This window comes from Hippopotamus amphibius, chromosome 9, assembly GCF_030028045.1.
Source record: "Hippopotamus amphibius kiboko isolate mHipAmp2 chromosome 9, mHipAmp2.hap2, whole genome shotgun sequence".
Classification (NCBI taxonomy): Eukaryota; Metazoa; Chordata; class Mammalia; order Artiodactyla; family Hippopotamidae; genus Hippopotamus; species Hippopotamus amphibius.
The window spans coordinates 93950191-93975432 of record NC_080194.1 but is presented as its reverse complement, the minus strand read 5'-3'; the positions used below and the strand labels follow the sequence as shown (position 1 = coordinate 93975432).

The window sequence follows — 25242 nt, the reverse complement described above, 5'->3', positions numbered from 1 at the left end:
CAAAAGGTATGTTTTAATACATTCCTGATCACTTATTAGAAAATATGCTTTGTCTACATTCTACAGAAAATATTCCAGTTTTAAGAAACTTCGTGTATCCCCCAAATCATTCAAATCCTCTTAAGTCTCACATTAGACTTGGAAGTTCTTCTCTGACTCAAATAAATTCACTGTAATCACAGTTTCCTGTTTGTCTTCCAAAAAAAGTAAAAAAAACAAGGAGCCCCATCACACACAGAGCTTTAAAATCCAACCCCAAAACCCTACAAAATTGTCACTCCTAAATGAGTACACAAGAAGCTCAAATGCAAAAAGTCATGACATTCAGAGTGTGATTTCCAGTAAATCACCCAGGACACATTTCATAGCAAACAAAATACTTGCTGAGAAATACAGTTACCAGGGCAACCATAACTGACCTTTTATGTTTTATTTATCAATCATATTGCTGAATAATTCTTATTCTTGGAAACAAAGGAGAAAATGTATTATAAACAATGGTAATTAATTAAGGGTCCCCTGCTCCACACTAAATCACTCCTGCCAAATCTGTGTTTATCCAACAGACATGCTATTATCTGCTTCTTAGCTCTTGTCTAGGCTAAGGCTGGAGATGGCAGATCCCAAAGAGGCATTCGCAAGTTACTGATTTTAAACTTGATGCCCTAGATGAGGAGGGTATAATAGGAGAGCTAACTCTCAACAGACATTGGGACAGATACGGGAATTCGTGCTACTACATCATCACAATGCCTGGCACCCAGCAGGTACTTACGCTGGAAATACGGAATAATTGAAACTTAGAATGAATACATGCATGAATGAATAAATCCACCTACCTTTCAAATTAGATAGTTTCTAAGACTAGAAATTTCAAACATTTCACCAATTACGCTCTCACTTTTTACAAGTCCCAAATAATATTCTCATCTAATCAAACATCAACTCCACTTAGGAAAAAAATAGGTAAGCCTACTTATTGTTAGTCGCTGAGAGTATAGTTATACCTGCTTGAACCTGGCAGAGAGGAGGGAAAAGAAAGGTTGGAAGAAAAAGAAAATGGCATTGGATTCCCAGTGTCCAAAATAGGACATTAAGAGCATTTGCAATGCATGGAATTTATTCATAATCCTATCGAGGAGGCAGCAAGGGTACAGAAAAGAGCCCTGTGCTGCAGGTTGGTGCCTAGGGCTCAGTCTTGGCCTTTGATTGACTCAAGTAAATCACTTCACTTTTCTGAGCCTCAGTTTCCTGATTTATAAGATGGGGAGGCTAGTGTGTGTGAGCTCTTAAATCCCTTTGGCTCTAAATGTCTGTGATGTACTGACCTGCCACCCCTCTAAAAGGGAAGAAAGGATCAAGGACCCCCTCGGTAGTAAAGTGTCCATCTGGGAAAGAGGAGCATTCAGCCTACTGCCCAGGCAAGGCCTGGGGGATTACGGTCAGGTCACTGCAATGTGAGGGTTCCAACCTCAGCCGGGTGCTCTCCACAATCTTCTGAGTTCCCACGATGGGTATTTCAAACCATCTCTCTCTCCAGCTCCATCTGAGACAGGCTGGGACCTGGGACCTGAGACCCTTTGCTGCAGTGCTTGCACCTGGACAAACATTTCCTTGAGCAATAAAATACAAAGAAACTATGAGGGACTAAAAATAACTGCATGCATGTGCAGCTGGGGCAAATTATGAACAACAAGATACAAAAAGACCAAAAAAACCCAACTGCCACTTATGAAGAGCTAGGAGCCAAAACAGGGTGTCTGGAGCAAAAGCAGGGTACTGCGCATGCCCCCTGCACTCAACACCACCAAATGGGTTGGCAAACCACCTAAGCCACCCCTCTGGCCTGACCCCTGGACACACCCCTCCGCTTACCCCACATGAGGAATCAGCTCGCCCCTCTTCGGGAAACAAGCAAGAGAATTTGTTACTTGGGTTTGCTCCCTCCTGTGGCTGCACGAGCCCCAACAAAGCCTTGCCTGAATTTCTTGACTGGCCTCTTATCAATTTCTATTGATATAGAAAGGGAAGGCCAAGAACCCTGGTGGGTATCACATCCAACATCAGCAGATACAACTGGGGCTCCAACCTGCCCAAGAAGAACTTCCACCTCTCGGGTCCTCAGCCCTCCCACATCCAGTCCAGCTTACACCCATCCCTCTTCTCAAGGCCTTTCCCCTTTCCTGTTACCTCCATGGCAGAAGAAACATGATCTCTCTCCCTCCTCCTCTCCAAGCCAGTGCCCCCTCCTGGCCTTCATCATAGCCCTCCCTCCTTCAGTGATCAACTTGCACTTCTTCATCTTCAATCTCCCTCTGGTTTTCATATAAACCTTATCGTCTCCCTAATTTAAAAAATATATATATATTTAAATTTCCCTCAATCCTACATCTCCTTATTTCCACTTCCTCCTCTCTCTCCTAACTTCACCAGTTACATCTTTTAAAACACATGTCTAGTCTCCCACCTCCTATTCTGCACTCTCCATTTGCCCCACCCACCACCACCTGGTTTCCACACTCACCCAGCACTGAAATTATTAGGTCGAGCTCCATGATACACGCCTAAGTGCTGTGGCCACGAACAGCCTCCTTTATCTAATCTGACCTCCCTGTAGCATTTGACAGTGATTCTCCCTCTTTCTTAGAAGTTGCTTCTCTCTTGGATCCCAAGACAAAAGTCTGTGCTGGTCTTCCTCAAAATCTGACAGTTCCTTCTTCATTCCTGCTCCTGGTTCATCATCTTCTGTCTCCCTTTTACTGTTGATGTCCCCTCAGGTTCTGTCCTGGAACACCTCTTCTCTCCTTACCCAGTGTATACATTCTTCTTAGGAGAGCTCATCAGAGCCATGGCTCCAAATGAGTACGGGAGAGGGTGCTAGATACCTCCACCTGGACGTGCCAGGGCTGTCTCCAAAGCTAAGCACATCATCTTCAGTCCCCAGCCCTGTCCACCTTCTAAGCTCCCTGTCTTGGCTAGTGTACCTATCACCCACGTAGGTGGCCAAGACAGAACTTGATCATTCATCCAGACTCCCTCTCTTCTCACTCCCCATTCCATCATGAAATTCTACCCTCTTCAATATATCCTGAAACTAACTCCTCCCAAACTACACAGCAGATACCTTAGCTAAGGCCCTCATAATCCCAGCTACTTTGCCACAGCTTCTCCCTAACTGCTCTGTGATCTCTGGTCTTCCCAATCCATTCCACACACAGCCAACTGGATTCTCCCCACCCGCTTACTGACACCCTCCAGGGGATAAAGCCTCAGCTCCTCCTCATCACTTAGTTGATCCTTCCTGATCTGACTCCCGTGTACCTTCTCCAGCTTCACCTTTTGCTGCACCCTCAAAGGCTTTTTCCCCTGGTCATGCCAAACTACTTGCAGTTCCCAGAATCCCCTGTGCTTTGTATGCTTCCACATCTGTCCACATGTTATCTCTTCTACCTGGAAAAACTCCTAATACCACCTGTGTGGCTCTCTCCTGCCAATCTTTCAAGACCCGACTCAAGGGCCCCCTGAAAGTCTTTCCTGACTCTGTGTCCATACTGAGTGTAGGTACTCCTCCTCCTCTCCTTATTCCCATACTAAGTCTGTTATGGGTCTAAGCACATCGCATTTTCCTATTTTCACTATATCCTGCATAAGAATCTAAAATATAAGTGTCTGAAGGAAAGAAGCCCTATATAATTCATCTCTGTAAATCTAGTACTTATCACGGTGTCCAGCACATAGTAGGGGATATGCATGCAGCCTTTACTCAAAAGGTTTTAAAAGGCTGAGGACAAAATTTACAGTCACATTAATTTTAACTCTTGGACAAATATTACGCCCTGAAGCTTCTCTATGTTCACGACAGCACAGAGCCTTCTTGCGTTGAGTCATGGAGTAGGTTCCATTTGTCATGGGGAGTAAAGGTAGGAGACCTTATGATCTTGTTTCTCCATAAAACGGTCAACTTCACTTGAAAAATACTGGCTTTGCACTAGACATCACAGATCCGCCTAAAGAGTTCACTCCTTTCAGGAGTTTATAGTCTCAGAATCTATAGAATATATTTCAAGAAAAAGTTTGTAGTGAGTTTTTGGTATTCATGCATTTCTGTGCATCAGTATTCTTTAAAATGTTATAAAACGAATGGGACCACACATGAAAATTTTGTTTCCAAATGGAATGTTCACTCCTTAAGTTAAGCTTTGAAAGTTAACACCAATGTCCTTCTGCTCTGTCTCAGTTTTGTTAGTTATTGGGCTTCAAATCACTGTCACTGGGCAAGCAGTGAACATGCAATAATTATTTCATATTTTTCTTTCTGCTTCTCTATCATCTTTAAATCCACAATATCTCAATCCAACTGATGTCAGTAAATCCAGACTGTCCCAACTTTCCTCTAAAACTCTTAAAACTATTTGAATGAGGTGTTGAGCAGCTGTCAGTTATGGATTTGAAAATAAAAAAGAGCCTAAAAATTGTACGTTCAGTATAAAAAGATTAGGTGAAGCAATTCAGAATGTTTAAGAACTTTAAATCAAGTTAAAAGCAGTTACTATGGCCAGACCTCATGAAGCTTCGCTTAAGAGTCACATTAACCTGGCAGTCAAAACTATTTAAAATGAATAATGTTTTTTTCACATTTCACTCACTTTCGGCATCACCCAAAAAAAAAAAAAAGATAACAATGTGAATTGGCATACGGCAGTACAGTCATGTAACAGTAACCTTCGAGATTTAGCTTTCTAAGGACGAAGCTAGAGCTATTAATCTGTGCACTAGATGAGCTATACCCCTCTAAGGCCAAAAGAGATAATTCTTCAAATGAAGAAAGGACAATTAAGATATTCCAGAAGCTTTTAGGTATGAAAAGCAAGAGAAGAGTAGGGAAAAATGCACAATTTGGAGACCCACAGCAGCTGAGTCCAAGATTCAATACAAATCTACTGGGTTTGGCATGAATGTCAACACCCTCACCCAACCCCTCTTCCAATAATGATAAGCATGAGAATTTGGCTTCTTACTTTTTTACTCTAGAGCTATGCTGTCCAATGTGGTAGCCACTAGCTATATGGGGCTATTTAAATTTAATTTAAATTAAAGAGAATTAAAAAGTCAGCTCCTCAGTTACACGAACCACACTTCAAGTGCTCAATAGCTGCACATGGGTAGTGGCTATACTGCTGGATGGCACAGATACAGAATCCTTCCATCATCACAGAAACGTCTACTGAAAATGCTGGAGAAACACGGCTGGAAAAAAGAGGCTGAAGATGCTAGACCAGCCAGCTCAAGTTTCAGCCCTCCACTGCTAAACTGAGTTCCTTTCTGATCACTGTACCTACAGGAGGAGGCCCATCATGTCCTAAAGGTAATATGCAGAAATTCCACAAGGATTCATCCTTTACGTGGAAGAGTTAAGGAAATGCAGACTACAACTCAGCAGGCGGCCATATTAGACCTGAGCTACACTCTCACTAGCCAACTGTAAATCAAAATGCTCCCACACACCAATGTAATTCATGACCCCCACTGACTAATATGCTCTAAGGAACCGTGCCCAGTCTTTCTGGACTTTACGCAGCATGTTGAAAGCCAGGGTAGCCAACATGCATCTACCTAAAGAATAGGAGTTGCTGTTAAGCTGACCTAGATTCTTCCTGCCACGCTGAAAGTGCTCCCCGCGCTACACTAGGATTTGTTTTTGTTCTCTGGTGGTGGTTTTTAAAGAAGCACACTTCCAGAAAAACAGCTTCCATCTATCCTGCCTCCGTGCTTAAGCCTGCCAAAACTGTCATTCATTACGTGAAATACGAGGACAACTCTGAGGTTCATTAATGTGCTTTTTATTCAACATCAACCTCTAGAATTGTAATTAAACCTTTTAAGTCCTATGGATAGACTGAACAGGCTCTCACAGATCCCTACACCATGGGAAAGGCACAGTGTGGCGTACCGGTGTATTACAATGAGAACCGGACTCACTGGAGTACATTCCAGTCCAAAAACCTGGAATCAGGAACCAAATAAGTGCTCCAATATCCTAGCTGTGTGACTGGCTAAGTTATCTAATTTCACTCTTATACAACCTTCTCCCCAGAGTTCATTCACTTTCAAGACAATCCTTCCTGCTTCAAGACTCCTCAGCAACTCAGTTAACAGACTTCCAGCCCACATCAACCCTGCCTACAACTCCCTCCCCCTGTCCACAGCATTAATCTCCAGTGCTCTGACTGGTCCTGACTAGTTCATCACAGTTCCTCAACCTGTCCCCTAAAAACACACCTTCCTTAAGGTGCTACCTCTGTGATCTTCTTCAGGATCCCTCACACCCTCCTCTCCTGCACTGAACACACATTGGGCATTTTAGTACACGTGTATCAAGTACGTAACCGAATCACTGCATCATGTAGAATCAGCGATCAACTCTTTACAGATGACTTTCAAATCTGTATCTCTAGCTCTGCTCTCAACTTCTCTCCTAAACTCGAGTACCACATTCCAAATGACCCTCTAAACATTTCTACTAGGTTCTAATGGTAGCTCAAGTTTAACATGTCCCAAACCAAGCTCATCGTCTTCCCTTCCAAACCGTGCCACGATATTCTTATTTCTGTTCATTGCAATAGCCATTCTCTTAAGCCACTCAAGTTCAAAATCAAAGCATGCCTTCATTTCTAGTCTTTATTTCCCCTCAATTCCCATTCTCCAGTCAATTCCACCTCCATTCTTCCTCCACTGCCCTAACTGAAGTTTTCATAAACTCATACTTGAACTATTATATCCCTAACCAATCTCTCATTTCTAATCTAATCACAAACCATTACCAGATTCATAGTCCTAAAGCAGCAATCTGACATTACTTTCCTGTTCAAAATCCCTTCAATAGTTCCCAATGACCTCCAGAATTGAATCTAAATTTGGCATTCAAAGTTTTTCCACAATCTGGCCCCCAGTTATCTTTTGCTAATCCCATCTCTCACATGCCATTTTAACTTTCCTAACTGTAAGTCTCTACTCACACGGTTCTCCTTCAACCTGGAATGTCCTCTCTTCTCACCTCTTTCTGGGTAGAGATCTTTCTTGTGTTTTCAAGACTTCATTTAAATGAAAAGCCTTCTACACTCCAACTCCATATTAGCTCCCTTCTTTATATCCCTCTGATGGAAAGAGATGACAGTGATCTGAAATCTCAGCTCCTTACCCAGGCCTCTGCTGTGGCCACAGTCACACCTTTGGGGACTCCAAAGAGAATATGAGGAAAGGAAAGATGAGGCAGATAAGCATTCCTTGTTACTGCCTATGGCTTTGGCCTCAGCCCAGGTGTGATCTCAGGAACCAGGGTGTCATTCTCTCCAGCCTTGTTGTTTTGAACCTGAAGGACTCGTTCTGTTTAGATCTGTGGTTTTCAAACCTTTTTTAAAAAAGTAAAACACTTTTTCAAAGGGACTCCTATAGAGATCCAACATATAAACGTGGAGTTTCTCTTGCTAAAATGGTAGCGTGCTCTGGGAACTAGCACCAGATAAATGTTATAAAATGAATTTAGCTCTCATCAGTTATTTCATTATAAGTAGATTATATATTCATCTTTTTTTTTTCCAGTGTATCCTCTTCTTGCTCCTTTAGTTCATGAAAAGTTCAGGTCAAATTCAAGGTGATGACCTCATTTTAAAAAATCCTAAGACCTTGAAAAATATTCTATTGAAGCATAACTCTGTAAGCACTCACCTTATGAAACAAGGATAAAGGGATGTAATCATAGCTAAATTAATATGAAAATGAGACATCATTTTTGGTTAAAAAAAATAAAGGTGAAGAAAAGTTCTACACTACTTTAGCCTGAAATGCTAACTTTCTGGACCAGATTCATGCTGTTGCATGAATAGAATACAATGCTGGATGAATAATATTTCAAGAGAAAAAGAAGACTGAACACGGTGGTTATTAAAAGAAGCATCGACTTGTTTTCAGGCAAATGACCAGAATAATGAAGTAAGCAATCCTGCCAACAGGACCTAAAAGCAATTGTTTTTAAATAGGATGCTTGAAGCATTAGCCACCTAATTCTAGAAGAAACTGACTTACTAATCTTTTCTTTTTCTTGGATAGTACCAATCATATACTATATATTAACATGCTGACAAAATGTGTATTTCAAAGATATTTTTCATGAACATCGCCATCACATCATTATTTACTTGACAGTAGGTCACACTGATAAAGATATATTTACCAAGATTTATAGTGGAAAGGAAGGGTTTAATGTCTCTACCTCGAAGGAGTTCTTAAGAAGGCAATCCCTGAAAAAATGTCTACCAAGAAAAGAGAAAATGGCAAATGCCACAAAATCAAGGAAGATACGTCATCGCATTCAAAACCTCAACTAATTGCAATAATCCACACACAATGCCTAAGAAATGCAAGCTGTGTAACCTAAGACAATACAGAGCTATATAGCTACAAGGGAAGCATCGATAAAATGCTACGATTCTCCATAATTCAAAGCATTTAAAGCACCAAACACAGAAGAGGCTGGATGCACGCCTTAGGCAGGGAGTAGAGAAGTCTAAATGGATGGATGTGAATATGAAGGAAACACTTTAGAAATAGGCCATAAAAACAAGTTATGATAGGTCCTCCTCCCCTCCCAATACTGTCAGGAATTTAGAGTTATTGAGCAGACATCACTTATGACAGTGAGAAAAAGGCTAGCCGCCCCCTCCCCTTCAAAAACGCCTCGACAAGGTCACAGATATATCAGTGTCACAAATGCATTTAAAAAATATTACAGCAATAAACTCTGGTTAGAGTGGGTTCCACCTCTATATTCACAGGAAAGAACAAACTCCAAACTTCTCCTAAATTAAAAGGTAATGTTAGCAAACTCTCTCTCCCTCTGCCTGCATATGAAATCTCTCCCACCTTCCATGGAAGAACAACAGGAAATTTTCTTTCTGTTTAAAACTAGATCAGTTGTAGGCAATTAACTTTATAAGCTTAATTTTCCCACACTTTCTTAGCACCAATTATATAGTCACACAAACAGTGGAAGCATCTCCACAAAACAGACTGCCTTACCCATCTCATTTTTTTAAAACACAGCAACAAGCCATTTCTCATGTTTGATCCGATGACTGTGATCTATTTTTTGATCCTGAAGCCACTGACTCCACATATATCTTTATTACTGTACAAGGAAAACTGTTACCCTGAGATTTAAATTTCCCTATGTGCACCATGCCTCTCCTGAGAATATATCTGTTTTAAGACAAGACTCTGATGACAACTGAGGGGAAGAGAGGCAGACGGCATCAGAGAGAAGTTTCTTGGTTTGGTGCTTCAATTCTAATGTGCCAGTATGGCCCAAGCAATGACACGAAGTCCAGCCATACCAGGACTGTACGGTGATTAAGTAAATGGAAAGAAAAGGGTTCTCTTACTTGGGCTGGTATCTAAATCTCTCCACACTGCCCAACAACCAAGTATGAACAAACACACTAGAAGTCACTCCTTCAGGCTATGAAAACATCAGACAGTAACAGCCCTTCATCTGTTGCGGGAGAACAGACAACGCCCACTAAGAATTACAGTTCTAAGAGCTGATAATTAGACAACCACTAAACTAAATTCATACACAAAGGCCTCGGGTGAATTCTAAACCCCAACTACCAGTATTCATGACAAATGAGAAAAGATAGGCTATATACATATTGGAAATCAGATCATGTAACAGGAAAAAGGTGAGTGAATAAACAACCTCTGAAGCAATGCATCTTCATACTGGTCTTCAAGACAATTATTATCACCATGTTCTCTGTTTACATTTATGCTGATGACTTCTTGGGCAATGGATACCTAATTTCCAATTCATTCATCGCTTTAACAAATGTTTACTGAGCATGTACTATGTGTAGGGCATTAACTCTATGCTGTTAAGGATACAAAGATGAATAAGAAGTAGTTGCTCCTGTAGAAAGGCTAGGAGACACATATCTATGGACACATGTCAACATATAATAATGTAAGAAGTGTTAAATATCATGGGATAGCTAGAGAAATTGTAACATAAGTTGAAAAGAAAATATTACATTCAGGATGGAAAACACATTAAGATTTGAAAAAGAAGCAGTGGACCTGGGTCTTACGTATATGCTGGATTGAAACATGCTGCCATGGAAGACCAGAGGGTGGGGCATTTCCATTGGTGAAAACAAGTCTGACAAGTGTGAAATACACAGGTATAGAGAGGGAACCTGGGGCAATTTGGAGAAGGATTGACAGGAAGAAAGAAGGGCTTTTCCCTGGGAAAGCCCTTAGGGAAGTACAGGAGAGGGGCACAGAAAAAGGGCACCTAACCTACCTGAGAGGTCATGTAAGTTTCCCTGAGAAATTGGGAGCTAGATCTTGCAAGATACGTAGGAATCAGCCATCTAGATAAGGGTGCTTCAGGAGGAGGAGGTGACATATAAAATGCCTGAGAGAGCGTGGCGTATCTAGGACACATTTACTTCGGTTAAGTAAAGAACATGGTGTGCAGCTCCTAAAACAAGTCCTAAAGCAAGAACACAGTGTGCACAGCTGCTAAGAGGTGGGCTTGAGAGGAAGGCAGAAGTCAGGTGATGAAGGGCACTGCAGGCCACACTGGAAGAGTGTCAGCATCATCTTTAAGGTGCCAAGAAAACATTTCAAGATTTTAAGCAAGAAAGTGACAATCTAATATATGTTTCCAATATGTTCTGCCTAAAAGCAGTGTTAAGGATGCATTAGAAGGGATAAGACTAGAGGTAAACAGACCAGTTAAGGGACTGTTAGATCAGTTTAAATCTACTTTCTTTAACTGTGAAATGAGGATAAGGGTAACTAACAGTGGTGGTGAACTTGACAGGAGTGAATGCAAGAGATAAGCAGGACTTTGTTACCAACAGAGGAGGAAAGGGTAGCGAAAGAGGAAGTACTCTAAGATGTCTCCCAGATTCACTTAACTTACTGGGTAGACTGGTGATACCCTTCATCAGGAAAGAAAACATAGGATAGTTTGGGAAGCAAAAATGCTAAGTTCAGTTTTAGATATCTTGAACTTTAAGAAAATGTACTTAAGTGTTTAAAACGATGGGTTTTGAAGACAGACCTGGTTCTACCACTTATTATTTGTGCCTCTTGAACAAGGAATGTGTCATCCTCTCAGCTTCCTCATCTGTAAAATGAAGCAAGAGAGACAACTACTTACAGGGTTGACAGTAGGGATTAAATGAGATCATGAATGAAGACACCAAAGAACAGTTGCTGTTTTATCATTAATATTATTTGAGATAACTGTGGAATATCCAGATTGAGAGGTTCAACAGGCACCTTTGGAACATGGTCTGAGGTTTAGATGCAAAAGGCTGTGCGCTTTACAGTAAGTATAACACAATTCTTTTAAAGGGGCAGGAAGAATCGGGACATTGGGACTTGAGACATAGATTTGACAATTTATTGGATGAGGAGAAGGGTAAACGATGACTGCTGAGAAGCAAAGTAAGGCACAGTTAATAAACATCAGAGACACACATTGCATTGTATGAAGGGGCAGTTCCTATTTGCTTGAAAGTAATTTGGTGAGTTAAATTAAAAACAAAACAAAACAAAACAGAATTCTTCCAACTACCCAAAGAGAACTATTACCCTAGAAGGAAGAAATGGAAGAGATATGCCGATAGTAAAAAAAAAAAAAAAAAAAGTTTCTAAAGTGAAATAAAGCCAAATGGGGGTAAATCATCAAATTAATATGAGAACCCAGCATTTGCCAAATAAGAAGACATTATAGGCAAATGTTAACACGGTTTATGGAAAAGTATGAAAACAAAGAACAACCTCCTACCTATTATTTTTCCAAAGGAAAAATAGGAAAGATACATGAGAAAGAATGAAATTCGCTACTACAGGAAGATGGATGGGGATGGGCCACAAAGTACAGGGAAGGGAATGACACTTCTTTATATAGTTTTGATTTCTGAGCCATGGTAATGATTTACATGTTCAATATATAAAATTAAATCAACATGGATAGGTAAAACATGAAAACTGAATAGAAACAGAAACTAATGATCCTAAGTATACATCTCATTGATCACACACACACACACACACACGGAACTAACTTATGGACTTGTGAACACAGTACTCTGACCGTCAACCTTCACTGGATCTATTTTAAAGGCAAAAAGAATGGCAAAAAATCTTTAGCTTCACTTGGTAGGTTTGTTCTCTACAGAGTTCTCCGTGGAGTAATTCCAAAACTATTTTTGCATTAATTATAAGACTGATATAGCTGGGAACCAAGGTTCTCACCATGGGGGAAAAAAAATACAAATACAGAATCAGAGAAGGGGAGAAAGAACCTTAGTTTTACACTAGAATTGAATACATCAGTATGAACTCATCATTTAAATAAGTTTAAATTTTAAATGTATACAGATATGAATATAAACAAATTTATTTATGTAATAATAAATATACATATAATCTCCTGGTTTTGCCCACTGAAATGATATCTAAATACTACTTCCCCACTAAAAGAAACCATGACTTCTTGGATAAATAGCTGATTCCAGGTCTGGAGCAGGGAAAATACAAGGTAAGCTTAGACATCTTCCTGTGACACAAAATAAGAAGCATATATCTTATCAAATAAGAGATATATCAAAAGGATACAAAAGCCAGACTGAAGGAGTTCCCCTGGCCAAATGTGATGGTAAAGAAATATTATCACACTGAAATTTTTTAAAATTTATGAGTCCATAGTGATTTTCAAAAAAGAAAAATAAAGGGGGAGAGGATGGGGAAAATGCAAGCTCTTCATTACTCAAGAAGGCCTCTATCCAATTCAGGCGAATGACAATTAGGAAAGGCACAATTTTGTAAACACTGGTGCAATATTTGATTTAGACAAGGTTTATCAATGCTGTTAAAACCATCAGAAGAAGTGTTTGAGAACAAGATCTTCCATCTCAAAATATCCCACAAATTACTTATTAATGACAAAAGGACAAAAGTGGAGAAACATCAACCAAGTACTAAACATACAGTTAGCAAAGGGATCAAACTCGCCACCGCTAAAATTAGGACCAACTGCTCTTCCGTCACTCTTAGTGTGATGTTGAAAGGTGGCAACGTCAGCTGTGCGGTGCTCTTGCCTATGCTTATGGTCTGAATGGAGCTATGAGGAAACAAGCAAGCAATCTGAAGAACCCTGGGACATTCTACAAAACAGTGTACCTGGACTCAACAAAAGGTCAACACCACAAAAGACACCCCCCACACACACTCCTTCAAAGAACCTTAACAAAATAGAAAGTGGAGGGCAAGGGAATGGTTCTAGATTAAAAGAAAAAAGAGACATGAAAACCATATCCAGTGTGTGATATCCAGTGGAGTCTAGATCAGGGAGGACAAAGAAACACAGATAGAATATTGATGGGACAACTGGGGAAGTCTGAATATGGACTAGACATTAAATAATATTGGGGAATATTAAATTTCTTGAATGTAATGAGGTTGTGGAAGAATATGTCCCTATTCTCGGCAGTCTTGTGCTGAAGTATTCAAGGGGGATGTGTCACTAAGCCTGCAACTTGCTTTCACGTGGTTCAGAAAAAAACAAAAAAAGATATGTGTGGATACATTATTTAGAGAGCTAGAGATAAAACAAATGGGCAAAATGTTGACAGTTGATGATTGTAAGGAAGGGGTGTACAAGCATTCGTTATACTTTCAACTTTCCTGTGGTTTTGGCAGTTTTCAAAATAAAAGTTGAGAAAACAATCAACTGTATCCCTCAGATAACCTTCCCAACTATGACTGTGCCAAACACAATGCCTGGTATAAAAGCAGACACTTGATTTAACAATTACTTTTAATTTCTCATTTTTCTACCAAGTGCCTTATAGGTTAGCTACAGAAATACAAGTACCTGATTTAAAATAGTATATAAAATATGAGAGGTAAGTAAAATCATAAAGTCCTGTCTGTTGTCAAAAGGCCCAGAAACTTGAGATTATAATCACTGTCTATTTCTCCAAGGTGACTGGATAATTCCATTTACTTCCAAAAAACATTCAACTCCAGGCGGGATCTTAATCTTACTGCCACTGTATTCTTCAATTTCACCTTAGAGACAGTTGAGTACATCCTGAATTAATCCTTTCAGCACAGAATTTTTCAATATTCTCAAACATGTGAGGGATTTATAAACATGATTTGTAGTAGCAGTAGGTAGAAACATAACCCCCATCACTAAACCATGGCTGTTTTAATAAAAGCCGTATATATATAATACTTCCTTCTCAAGAACATTCATATATATGTCCTTATTTTGTTTTTAACACCCTGTAAGATAAGTTGTTTTTGCTGTTTTTAGCTCATAAGCAAAGCACTAGGTTTATCCTGTTCTGTAACCTAAACCAGGTTATTCTGCTTGCCAACCTGGCCCAGAGATGGAGAGATTTGCTTCAAGTAAGGGAAACAAACAGCAACTAACATTCATGTGATTACTAACAAAACTAAAAGAAAAGACAGAGAGGTCTCTTTACAGTGATGTGTGTGCACAAGATATGCACAAGGAAAAGCGAAGTTCAGTGTCATTTAAGCTAATCTCCATTTGAACCTTTTAAGAGATAAAACCATTTGAGCAGTAATTTAGTACTGAATTAACTTGGTTTTTTTTTCTTCCTATCTTTGAAGTTTTCTTTGTTTAAGTAAGGGTTTCTGCAAGAGAAATGAAGCAGGGTTCCACCTCTGTTCAGAAGCTGATGATGTGCAGTAACCTCTGCGTGGCTTGGCTTATCCCAGGCTGATAATCAGCAGAGCCAAATACATATCGCATTTGACATACAACCTTTGTCCCCGCCCAAGACCGTCCCCAAATACTCCATGATAATCAAGCGTTGGCATCACTAAAGTATCGTGCTGCATAACCTTCCAGTAGCAGAAACTGAACTCTGCTGGGGAAGGATGCCAGAGGAGGGAAAAATAAGGGAAGAGCCATGGTAGATATTAGCACCAGATAAAGGCTTTGAAAGATCCTTCAGATAACAAGTGTACAGTTAGACTTAGAAACAAAGATTTCATTTTTTTCTTAAGCCAGTAACAATTCACCCTCTATGTAATCAATTAAAATGTGATCTGCCACGATGGGGGAGATGCCTGTGTTTAGTGAGGCAGCACTACAACCAAAGTCAACGCTCTTTAAAGTGTTAGCTAATAAAGACCTGGGTTTTAGTGCACTTCCTTCTGGCTCCCAGGGTAGGTACTTCTTAGTAACTGATGCACCAAAAACAAGAGCACCAAATGTTCCTCAAGGTTGCATCTTTTGGAGCATCTTCAGAGGGGCTGATCTCCTGTATGCCAAGTCAGCAGCTCCAGATGAGGCCCTCTGACTCTGACCCTTCCAAAGTCTTCAAATCCTCAAGGCTTAACGTTTTGTCCAAAAGCCTTACTTTGCCGGCTTGTAATTTGTTAATTCAATTACACTATTTTCATGCTATAATAAATGCCTGTATTCCAACACGTACTACCAAATAGGCACAATACACTTTCAGCATTTTCAGGTTTAAATTTTTCATTAAAATAATGGCGATACGTGGGAGGGAGGGGGCATGGGGATATATGTATAAATACAGCTGATTCACTTAGTTGTACAGCAGAAACTGGCACAGCAGTGTAAAGCAATTATACTCCAATAAAGAGCTTCATAATAATAATAATAATAATGGCGATCATATCTACACATTGTGGCTTACTGGAAAGAAACACACTCATGTATACGCCTGTAAAGCAGAAAAAGAAATGTCTGTGTGGGCACATATTTTAGAGAAGCACGTGTTAGTTAAACTGAAAGATGCAAAGGAAAGATGTTTATTCTCAAGGTGGGCAAGGAGATTCAGCTGTCCTACAATCATAAACCAAAATAGTTAAGAGAAAAACCGATCAGAGAGCAGTTTTATGCAAAGGCAACAAGCTGAAGGCTGATCAGTGGAACTACTTTCTTCCTCGGTTTCACTGGAGAATCATCAGTCTTCCAGTCTCATTGGGAATGGGCTGAAAAGTAATAAGAAACGAGGGCAATTAGCTAAGGAGAGAGAGAGCAATTGAGGAAGGAACAACCTAAAGACAAAATAATGTGGGTTTTGAATGTGGTGCGAGGAGCAAGAATTTGAGATCAGGTTTTATGCAAGGACAGTGTCCTGATCCTGTCCAGGAAAGAATTACAGCTGCGGTAGGTAGACTTAAATTTCGATTCACGGAGGCTGGGGTCAGGGGAATTGGCTAGGGAGCTTCTGCTAGTAAAACATGGTTTGGAGAGGACGTTGAGGCTTCCGGAGAACGTCGTGGAGAAATAGTCACCCCCATTTCATCCCATTTTATTTGAGTCCAAGGGTGAAAGCTAAGGAGGGGGAAAAAAGACTCCAAATTTCAGGGCCTTGGAGACCAGGATGACGAAAAGTTGAGACCTAGGATGAAAAGTTCAATTTCTGACATGTTAACGTTTAGATTATTCCTAGCCCAGTGGAGGTATGGTACAGAGAGTCGGAGAGATGGGGCCTGGGAACCCTTTGTTTTTAGGCAGATTCCTCCCCACCCCCTCCAGGGACCCTCATAACTTAATTCGGACTTGACATTGCTGTCTAGTGCTGGATGGCTCAAGAGGATTTAGAGTGCCTACCTTACCAAGGAAGACTGCCAAGAGCAAGCCACTTAATTCTAGGCATTTTTAAAAGTCCATGTCACTAGAACATCAACTTCAAACACTGAGTAGCATTTAAATATATATCAGAGCACTTTCATTTCAAGCCTATTTAACATTTCTGAAATATCTAGATCAAAATGTTGGGTCAAATGACTGTATTCCGGTAAAACACCTACTAAAGAAAAAAATTTTCCCCACCTTACATCTCTCGTAAGATAATCACTCCATTCAAGACACCTGTCAGTCATAATAGATTTTTCTTAGTGCTCAGCTTTCTCGGAACCTTACCGCCAAGCTCCTCTTTCGAGTAATAATAAAGGCCACACGTCACTTTTGCTGTGCATGTATATAAATACCTCCATCTCCCTTTCTTCTAACCCTAGTTCAAGGCCAACTGCTCCAAAGCTTTTGAGAACCAGCACTGGAAGATCTTCAAAGAGAAAGTGCCCATTAACCACAACAGCAGCTGCTGGCTAGAGCCTGCAATTTAAATCTCTGAAAAAGAAACTGTGGCTTCTGAAATTTAAACAAGGAGGTGCCACTTGTAATTACAAACATTCCAGTGGGTTCCCTCCTTCATTGATGGTTTCCAAACAAAGGCTTTTTATTCGATTTTGGTGGCGCTCCCTAAACCCTGAATGTAGGCATTCCTTTGTGCTTTTCTGGTTCCCCGTGGCCAGCTCAGAAGAAGCGCGCAGGAGGCGGGTTTTTACCTGGCCAGGGCTGCACAGACCCCTCTAAACCAGCTCATGTGCAATTACTTGTTTGGCTGGAAACCAAAAACCCAAATGCTTCAGATTTATAGTCCACGTTAAATACATCTGAGAAACAACCTCTTAACAGACACACACACAAACACACACACACACACACAACACCTCATAGTTCACAAACCTTGGAAAATGGAACCAACCTATTTTTCGAGAAACAAAAGAAGTTCCTAAATTAACACCAAAGCATCTAACGTTTCTAGTTGAAATTAAAAATTCACATTTTAAATTAATGGGCCAAATACTGAGAAGTAAAAAAGAGTAACATTTTCTCTTCCTACCACCCCACACCCCCATCCTACAAAAATAAGGCCCAAATACTTACAGCTCCGTATGGGTTTCCCACACCAAAGAAGGCATTTTGTGATCACTTAAGTTACAGAATACAGGCTGAAATTAGCACTGAGCCAATTGGAAATGGGAAAAAGATATTTTTTTCTTTGAAGCCACATATTTACAAAAAGCAAAGGCATTTATACCACAGAGACATTTAAAGAAAAATATACCGAATGAGGGTAGCTCACAGCCATCAAACTAAAATAGCCTTTCCTACAGAAGTCCTCAGATGGAGAGTATTCATTATGAGAACATCTAGAAATGGCCATTCTCACCACGGGTGCTTTCCTTAGCTCGCCACAGTTGAGGAATTAGCTACAATTACTGTATATTTACACAACCGTATTTACACAACAATAAAACTCATCTTATCCGATCCAAACAAAACCTTGCTCAAAATAAACCAAACCACACAAAAAGGTCTCCTCAGTGCAGGCGGTAATCACGCTCTGGCGTCTCTACCGCCCGCCTCAGCTTCTACCCACTGTAACAACCCTTCACTCCACCTTCCTGGGTAAGGCAAAAGTAAGACAAAAATTCTGTACACCAGTGGAGAAAATGTACATTCAGCTAATCATACTGTGATGATGAGTGTAGAGGAAGAACTGTATCTTACAGAGATTCATGCTAAAGGAATTTATGGAAGAAATGATAGGACAGCCAGGATTTGTTTAAAACAATCTGAGAAGTGGAGGAGTTGCACAGAAGGTAGATGGACCATGGGTGGATAATTACCAAACCAGATGATTTCCATAGAGAGTTAATTAAGGAATTCTTTCTACTTTTCTGTATAATTGAAAATGTCCAGAATAAAGCGAAAAAATAAAGAAAATATGATCAATGTAAAAAAGGTCATCTTGCAACAATAAAATAACTTTTATCTTTAAAAAAGAAAATTATTCTCGGCTTTGTCCTAGACTTAACGGAAAGGGACAAGCACCTGGTAAGAAAATCAAGATGTGTTTTTGTTCTTGACTTAAGGACCCTTCCTTTCTTCTTCAGTTATATGGAACCACTTCTCCTGTTAATATCACTCCTTGAAATGACACAATAAATGCTTAAAAGTCTAAAGCTGAGGCTTCTGTGAAGCCTAGTTTTCACGCATCTTATGACCGCGACACAAGTCCGGAGCTCACCCCTACGCAGATGCTTTGGACAACGTTAATGGAGTGCCTGCCAAATAAAGTCCAGAGGTTTCAGAATCATTTGTCAACACCAAAGACAACCTTATCAAACACTGCTCCTTTCTTCCCAGAGGTCACACCTCTGATCCATCGGTTTATTACCTAGAACAACAATTACTCTTGCTGCCTTCAGAATACAAACTCTTCCTATGCAAGATACTGTCTATCCACGATGCATATCCTTACTGGGGATCCCTGCTGCAAGGTGGAAGAGAAGGTTCACTGGCTGGACATCAAGAGAGCAGCTCCCTGTCCAGGAAGCATAGCTAACTTAGCCTCAGTTCAGCGGTAAGCATGGTCCTTCCCTCTCTAGGCTTTGGCTGCCTCACTGTATTTTAATGAGATTTCGCCAGATGACTTCTAATATCCTTCCCCTTTCAAAAATTCCTTGATTATAAGAATCTCTAGTTCCTCAACAGGTGATACTAAGAAAAAGAACTATGCATTAAAATGTTACATTTTCTATTAAATAATTTTAAATGTGACTATGAACACTGGGTGAGCTTCTGTATATGTACATATATACATATATGCATGTGGATATATACATATTTGTGTTAGTACACACACACACACACACACAGCCACACACACACACACGCTGATACCATTAGGTGCTTATATGGGACTAATTGCTTGCAACTTGAAGCAGCAAATTTTCAATTCTGCAACAGATGTCGCTGTGTGATTTCTCCTTTCTGTGCTGGATTTTCAGTTAAAAATGCCCAGCATGATGGTCAGCACTATTCTTCCCAAGAAAGAGATACAACATCTGAATCCTTTGGATTTATATCTTGTACAATTTCTTCATATGCTGGTAAATTTCCATTCAAATCATAGCATTAACTAGTTTGGCCCAATTTAAGAGATTCCCCTGCATAAAAATGGGCCTTTTGTTAAACACACAGGCACACACAAAACCATTTTTAAAATGTAAATTCTAAGTGGCTGATTAAGCATTAAAATGTCACATACAGAAACCGAGAGGTTGAGTTTATATTCACAGCAATATTATCAAGTTTTTAAAGCCTGAAAATCACTTAGCAAGATAGGCCAAGGAATAATAAAAATTCACTTATGTATAAGGCCAAAACGTACCAGGTGCGGGCAAAAGTCACTGAAAACTCCAAGAGCACCATTCATGATAATGAAAATTTTGGATTTTAGTTTTCACAGCATTTCTTTCAAAATAAATACTAAGGCTAATATTATAATTTCAAGACCTCTTACCAGTCTGACATTCACTATCAACCACTTCCTGACACATGTCACAGAAAAGTGACATCTCTTTCCATTCAACCAATATATCCACCAACGACCACCCATCTCAACAGGTAGCTAGTACTTTCTTCCGCTGAAATTTAGAGCTGGGAAGGATTTCAAAATCTCCCCTTTAGACCCAGGAACCGGTTACCTTCTGGAGTTTTAAAGGGAGCCGAGCGAGCTGAGCAGAGCAGTCAGGGAGTCCACGGAGTCGAGGATCAAATCGGACAAGAATATGAAGTCAGAAAACAAGAGAGGAAGCGCCAGTGTCCTGCCTTGGCTTCTTCACTGTCCCACTCCCCTTTACCAGGAGGGCCATTGGGGAAAACTGGATAAAGCATGTACAACATCCATATGAATAAAGCTCTTTGTTCCGGAGAACTGCCTGCTCTTTTATTCCCCCCTTTTCCGTATTTGTTCATTTCAAAAGATTGCTCAATGGGTCTCTTGTTCCTCCAAAATGTCCCAGGCAAATAATGCAAGCTTGTCTCGTCACACAAGTCACTAAATGAAGCCTTGTGCGTCTCCAGTGACACACTGTAAATATAAAGTGGCATTAATGAGGGATATTTTATCAAAGCTATCACAGACAAGTGCAAGTCCCTCCCGCGGCTATTGGATTTGATGCAGGGAAAGGCGACAATAGCAGGGCGGCACTTTTGTAAAGTCCTTGTCCCTGGTACACAAGCCCCAACAGGCCACGACAAGCGAAAACTCAGCCCCCGAGGCTTCCCAGCACCACCCTACACCCCAACCCATCAGCCATCCTTTCTACTGCTGAAAAGGTAAGAGGGGGTGATCAACCACTGGTTCACTGGGGGTCAGAGACAACATCATGCCAGCACCCCAAACCCAGCAGGCATGATTTACACTGAGGAGTGAGCTTTGACAATCCCATTTCAGCTGCATTTCATTAACATCCATTTCATTCAAACACCCCAGGAGGGATGGGAGATTTTTTTTACAGGGGATAGATGGATTCAGTTACAGGGGAAGATAGAACCAGGACCCACTACACAATGGCCCTCGATGGCTATCCCAGAGAGGCTGTAAATGAAACACACCTAATGAAGTTAAAAGGCAACGCCAACAGGTTCCTCTAACCCTGGGAGGAGGAACTGGAGGTCCCTGAGAAAGCTTAACTAAGAGAAGTAAGAAAGAGAAGTCCCCCGATCTCCACCTGAAATCCACTCTCAGGGTCTAGGAGCTGGGGCTAGGCCAAGACCCCTTCTCAAACTCAGCACCAAAAAACACATTAAAAGAAAAAAGAAAAGATTTAAAGAAAGTCACCTCACCCCTTCACTACAAATCAAACCCAATTACTTTCTAATCTGAACACAATCTGATAACCAGCGTACAAACAGGGATGTACACAAGAGCAAGAAGCTGCTTCCATGGTAACTGGCAACAGAATTTCCTTGTAGCTTTGACATGCACGGTTGAGTTCCAGACCGCTCCTTTCTAAGTCAGCATATAGCCCTCGCTGCGAAGGCAACTTCTTACCGCGAGATAGTTAGTTACAAATATAGTACCGTTGCTACTACCCCGAGCCTTCAATGAGCAGGCTGGACAGAGGAGGTATAATCTGATCTCGCTCTGCTGCCAAGCGGCATTGCACGGCTCCCATTTTTAGTCCAAAGGCAACATCCCCGACTAGCGCTTCCCTCCCCCCGCCCCCCCCCCCTTATTTTTGCGGCCAATACAAGTCTATTGTTGCCTCTATTATGCGCCAGTTACCGAGCCTGTACTCACGCTCACGTTTAACCCACACTGGCGCTTTTTACAATGCAGCAGCACGAGGGATCTCTTTCAGGAACATTTTATTGAACCCATCCAGTCAGAGACATCACCCGAAATGAAGTTGTAACCACAGCAGCATCGGCTGAACCCAATTATCTCGTAACTCATAAATTAAGCATTCACAGTGCAAAAACACATAAACAACATCCGGAGACAGTGGCATGGAAGAAAAAATCCTCAGCTCTGGAACTGAAGCTGCCACCAGATTCCCACCCCTATGGATCCCCGATATGTTCCCCAAGCCGAGCTCCCCTGCAAGCCTGTCGGGGGCGGGAGGGGGGGCCACCACCCCGGTATGCCCCAAATCCAAAGCTAGCACCCCCAGAGCTCCCCATTTCATACAGCGTGTCTCCTGCGGTGTTTACGTAACTGTGTGTCCTCTAGCGTGTAAACAAAAGGCACAGCCCAGGCGGAGAGGCGCCCCGGGAGCTGCACGGTGGCCCCAGAGCTGCGCCCGCCCGGGTCTAGGGCTCCGCAGGTGGGGGCTGAGCTCTCAGCGTCCTCCGCCACTTGTTGCTCGCCGGTCCTGCGGCTCCCGCGCTGCGAGGAGGGGCTGTGCAGGGGCCGAGCCCTGCTGCATCCCCTCCTGCGCCTCCCCGCCCCCCCGCAGCCCAGAGCCTCCGAGTGCAGGCTCCTGGTTCCCCCCCCGCAGCAGGCGACCAGGGGCGCTGGGGCGCCGCGCGGCCGCCGAGCGCGGCGGTGGCGGGAAGGCGAGGCAGAGTGCAGCACGGCCGGGCTCTCCGCTGGGGAAGAGCTCCAGCTCCCTTTTGTTAGCAAAAGCAAACACTGCCCTCTTCTTTCCCGACCGCGCCAACGCGCCCGGCACACGGGCAGACGCACGGCGTGCTCCTGCCCAGCGCTCGGCGTCTTCAGGCAAAGAGCCGGGCGTGCAGAGCCGCCCCTGGGCAAATTCCCAAGGCGGCTCTGCACCCAGGGGGCGCCCGGAGGCCCGCGGGGTGCCCGCCCGGCCGCAGAGGCCGCGGACGCTCGCTCCGCCACAGCCGGGCTGCCGAAAATGACAGGCAGCCTGGAAAGCCGGCGTCCCCACTCGCGGCGGAGGACGCCGTGGGGCAGGCGGGCTGCGGACTCCCGCCTTCTTCCCGCAGAGGCGGCGACAGCGACCGCCCCCCTCGCCCCCTCCCCCCCCCCCCACCGCGGGGCTGGGGCCGGGCCCGGGGAACTTTCCCTGCCTGGAGCCCGGCCAAGCAGACCCGCAGCGGGGCGGAGGGGCCGCGATCCGGCTGGAGGGAGACGCGAGGGGCGAGCGGTTCGGGGACAGGGGAGCACGGCAGAGCGCGGGGAGAGCAGGAGCGGGCAGGCAAGTCTGGGGATGTCCTGTGGACCAGCGTGGAATCGCGCTGGAGGCGGCCGCTAGTCAGCCGTGGGCAGGTTTCGGGGACGGGGAATGGGGGGCCCGCTGGAGAGGTGGGGGCGAACCGGCAACCCTGGGAGGCGGGAGGACCTGCAAGTTACGGGGACAACAGCGAGTTTGGGAGGGTCCGGACGGTTTGGGGGGATGCCTTCGACCCATCCCCTTCCCCTATATTCTCTAGCCCCCGGGCCCCTCATTCTCACTCCACTTCGCGCCCCGCTCCCAGCCGGGGAGAAAAGGTGTGGGTGCAGCCATCCCTAAGGGCTCTAATTCACACCGAGCGGGGCAAGGGAGAGGGGATTTACCGATCCCCTCAACCCCTTCCATCTCAGCCCTGAGTTTCCTCTCCACACTCCCTCCGAATTGGATTTAGGAAGTGGGGGAAGGTTGTCATGGAAACGTTTCCCCCCTCCATGGCTACGGCCACCGGGGTGCCTTAGGAGATTTAGGGGGCCAACGGGCCGGTGCCCACACCTACCTGTGGGGATCAGTGCCGCGGCAGAGAGGAGCAACAGCAGAAGCCGGAGTCGCAGCCCGGGAGGCGCCGCCGCCGCCGCCGCCGCCACCGCCGCCGCACACTGGGGTCCGCTCGGCAGTACAGCACTCGCCATGTCGGGCACCTGCCTCAGACTGGCGGCGGTGGCTTCCTCCCGAGCCCGGGCGGACAACTAATGAGATGCTAATGACATGCACTGGAGGCGGAGTCCGGACCGACCAATCACGTCGCCGCGAGCCAAACCCGGCTGTCCGAGGACTCGGCCCCTCCCCCACCCCGCCCCCTGGCGCTGGCGTTCGGCGGCGCGCCCGCGCCACCTAGGGGCGGGGCCAGGGGAGGGGCGTATGCAAATGTGTTTATGTTCAGATTCGTTTTCGCTTCCCCGGGATCAAGGGAAAAGTGTTCTCCTGGGCTCCTGACGCGTAGGGGCTCCGGCTTCGGGGGCGGGTTTAGCTTCCCTTTATTAGGAATGTTTATAGCCACCGCTACATCAGACCGACGACGAAAATCTCCCCAGGAGGGTCCCCAGCCCGGTACACCGAGTGTAACTGGCCTGGAAACTAAACGTTGCAAATTTCCGTCACTCACCTTGCACCGAAGGAATAGATCTTTGGGAGACGGGGGCTCTTCGGGAGTAGCGAGTGAGAAGGCAGGTCCCCGGATTGACAACACAATCTGGGAGAAGTGCATGCGTGCTTTGCACGCCCGGCGGAGCGGGAGAGCCCGCTCGCCAACCTAGCGGTAGGCTTGGGCATAGTTGGGAGAAAGAGGCCGGAATCGGGCTCTGGGATTGTCGAGTCCGTGTCTTTGCGGTAGATGCTCGGGAAAGGTAGAACGGGGAGGGTTGGCTCAGGCGACCCAGCTTGCTGAAGGTCTCCTTCCTGGCTGTAATGTATATGTGGTATATGTGTGTTTAATGTACATGATGCACATGTATTTTTAGATATTTACGATGGCACACACCCAACAAAAATTCTCTTCTGTGAAGGCTTCGGGGTGGAGGGCGGAGGCAGGGGGTGTGAAGAGAGGGTCTGCCATCTTCCTCCTTCAGGACTCAAACCCACTCCCCTCCGCAACCCCCTTTTGCCCCTAGTCCCGCTTAAGGGGGCTGGAGACCAACAGGTGCTCTGAGCTTCCCGCGTCTCTGGGAGAGGCTCTCCCGGATGAAGCCACTTGCTTCTTCGGACGCGCTCTCCCTCCCCGAAATTGCCTTTGCTTTCTTCTCAACCAGGCAGTCGGCTCCCTTGTTTGTCTGCTTTTTAATTACTTATTTTCTTCCCCTCTAGAAGACCGTGTGC

At 43.6% G+C, this 25242-nt stretch overlaps 1 protein-coding gene across 6 annotated transcripts in view; it reads right to left on the bottom strand.

Moving 5' to 3' along the window:
- Window positions 1-24074, bottom strand: part of CADM1 (cell adhesion molecule 1) — a 319835-nt gene extending 295761 nt beyond the window's left edge. For 5 of the 6 annotated variants that reach the window (XM_057749936.1, XM_057749937.1, XM_057749938.1 and 2 more), the window contains exon 1: window positions 23927-24073. In XM_057749936.1, coding sequence (XP_057605919.1) covers window positions 23927-24059 — 133 coding nt within the window. In that variant the 5' untranslated portion in view covers window positions 24060-24073. Of the gene's footprint in view, window positions 1-23926 lie in introns of all 6 variants that reach the window. The other variant, XM_057749939.1, reaches the window with a different exon arrangement.
- Window positions 24075-25242: the final 1168 nt, after the last annotated feature.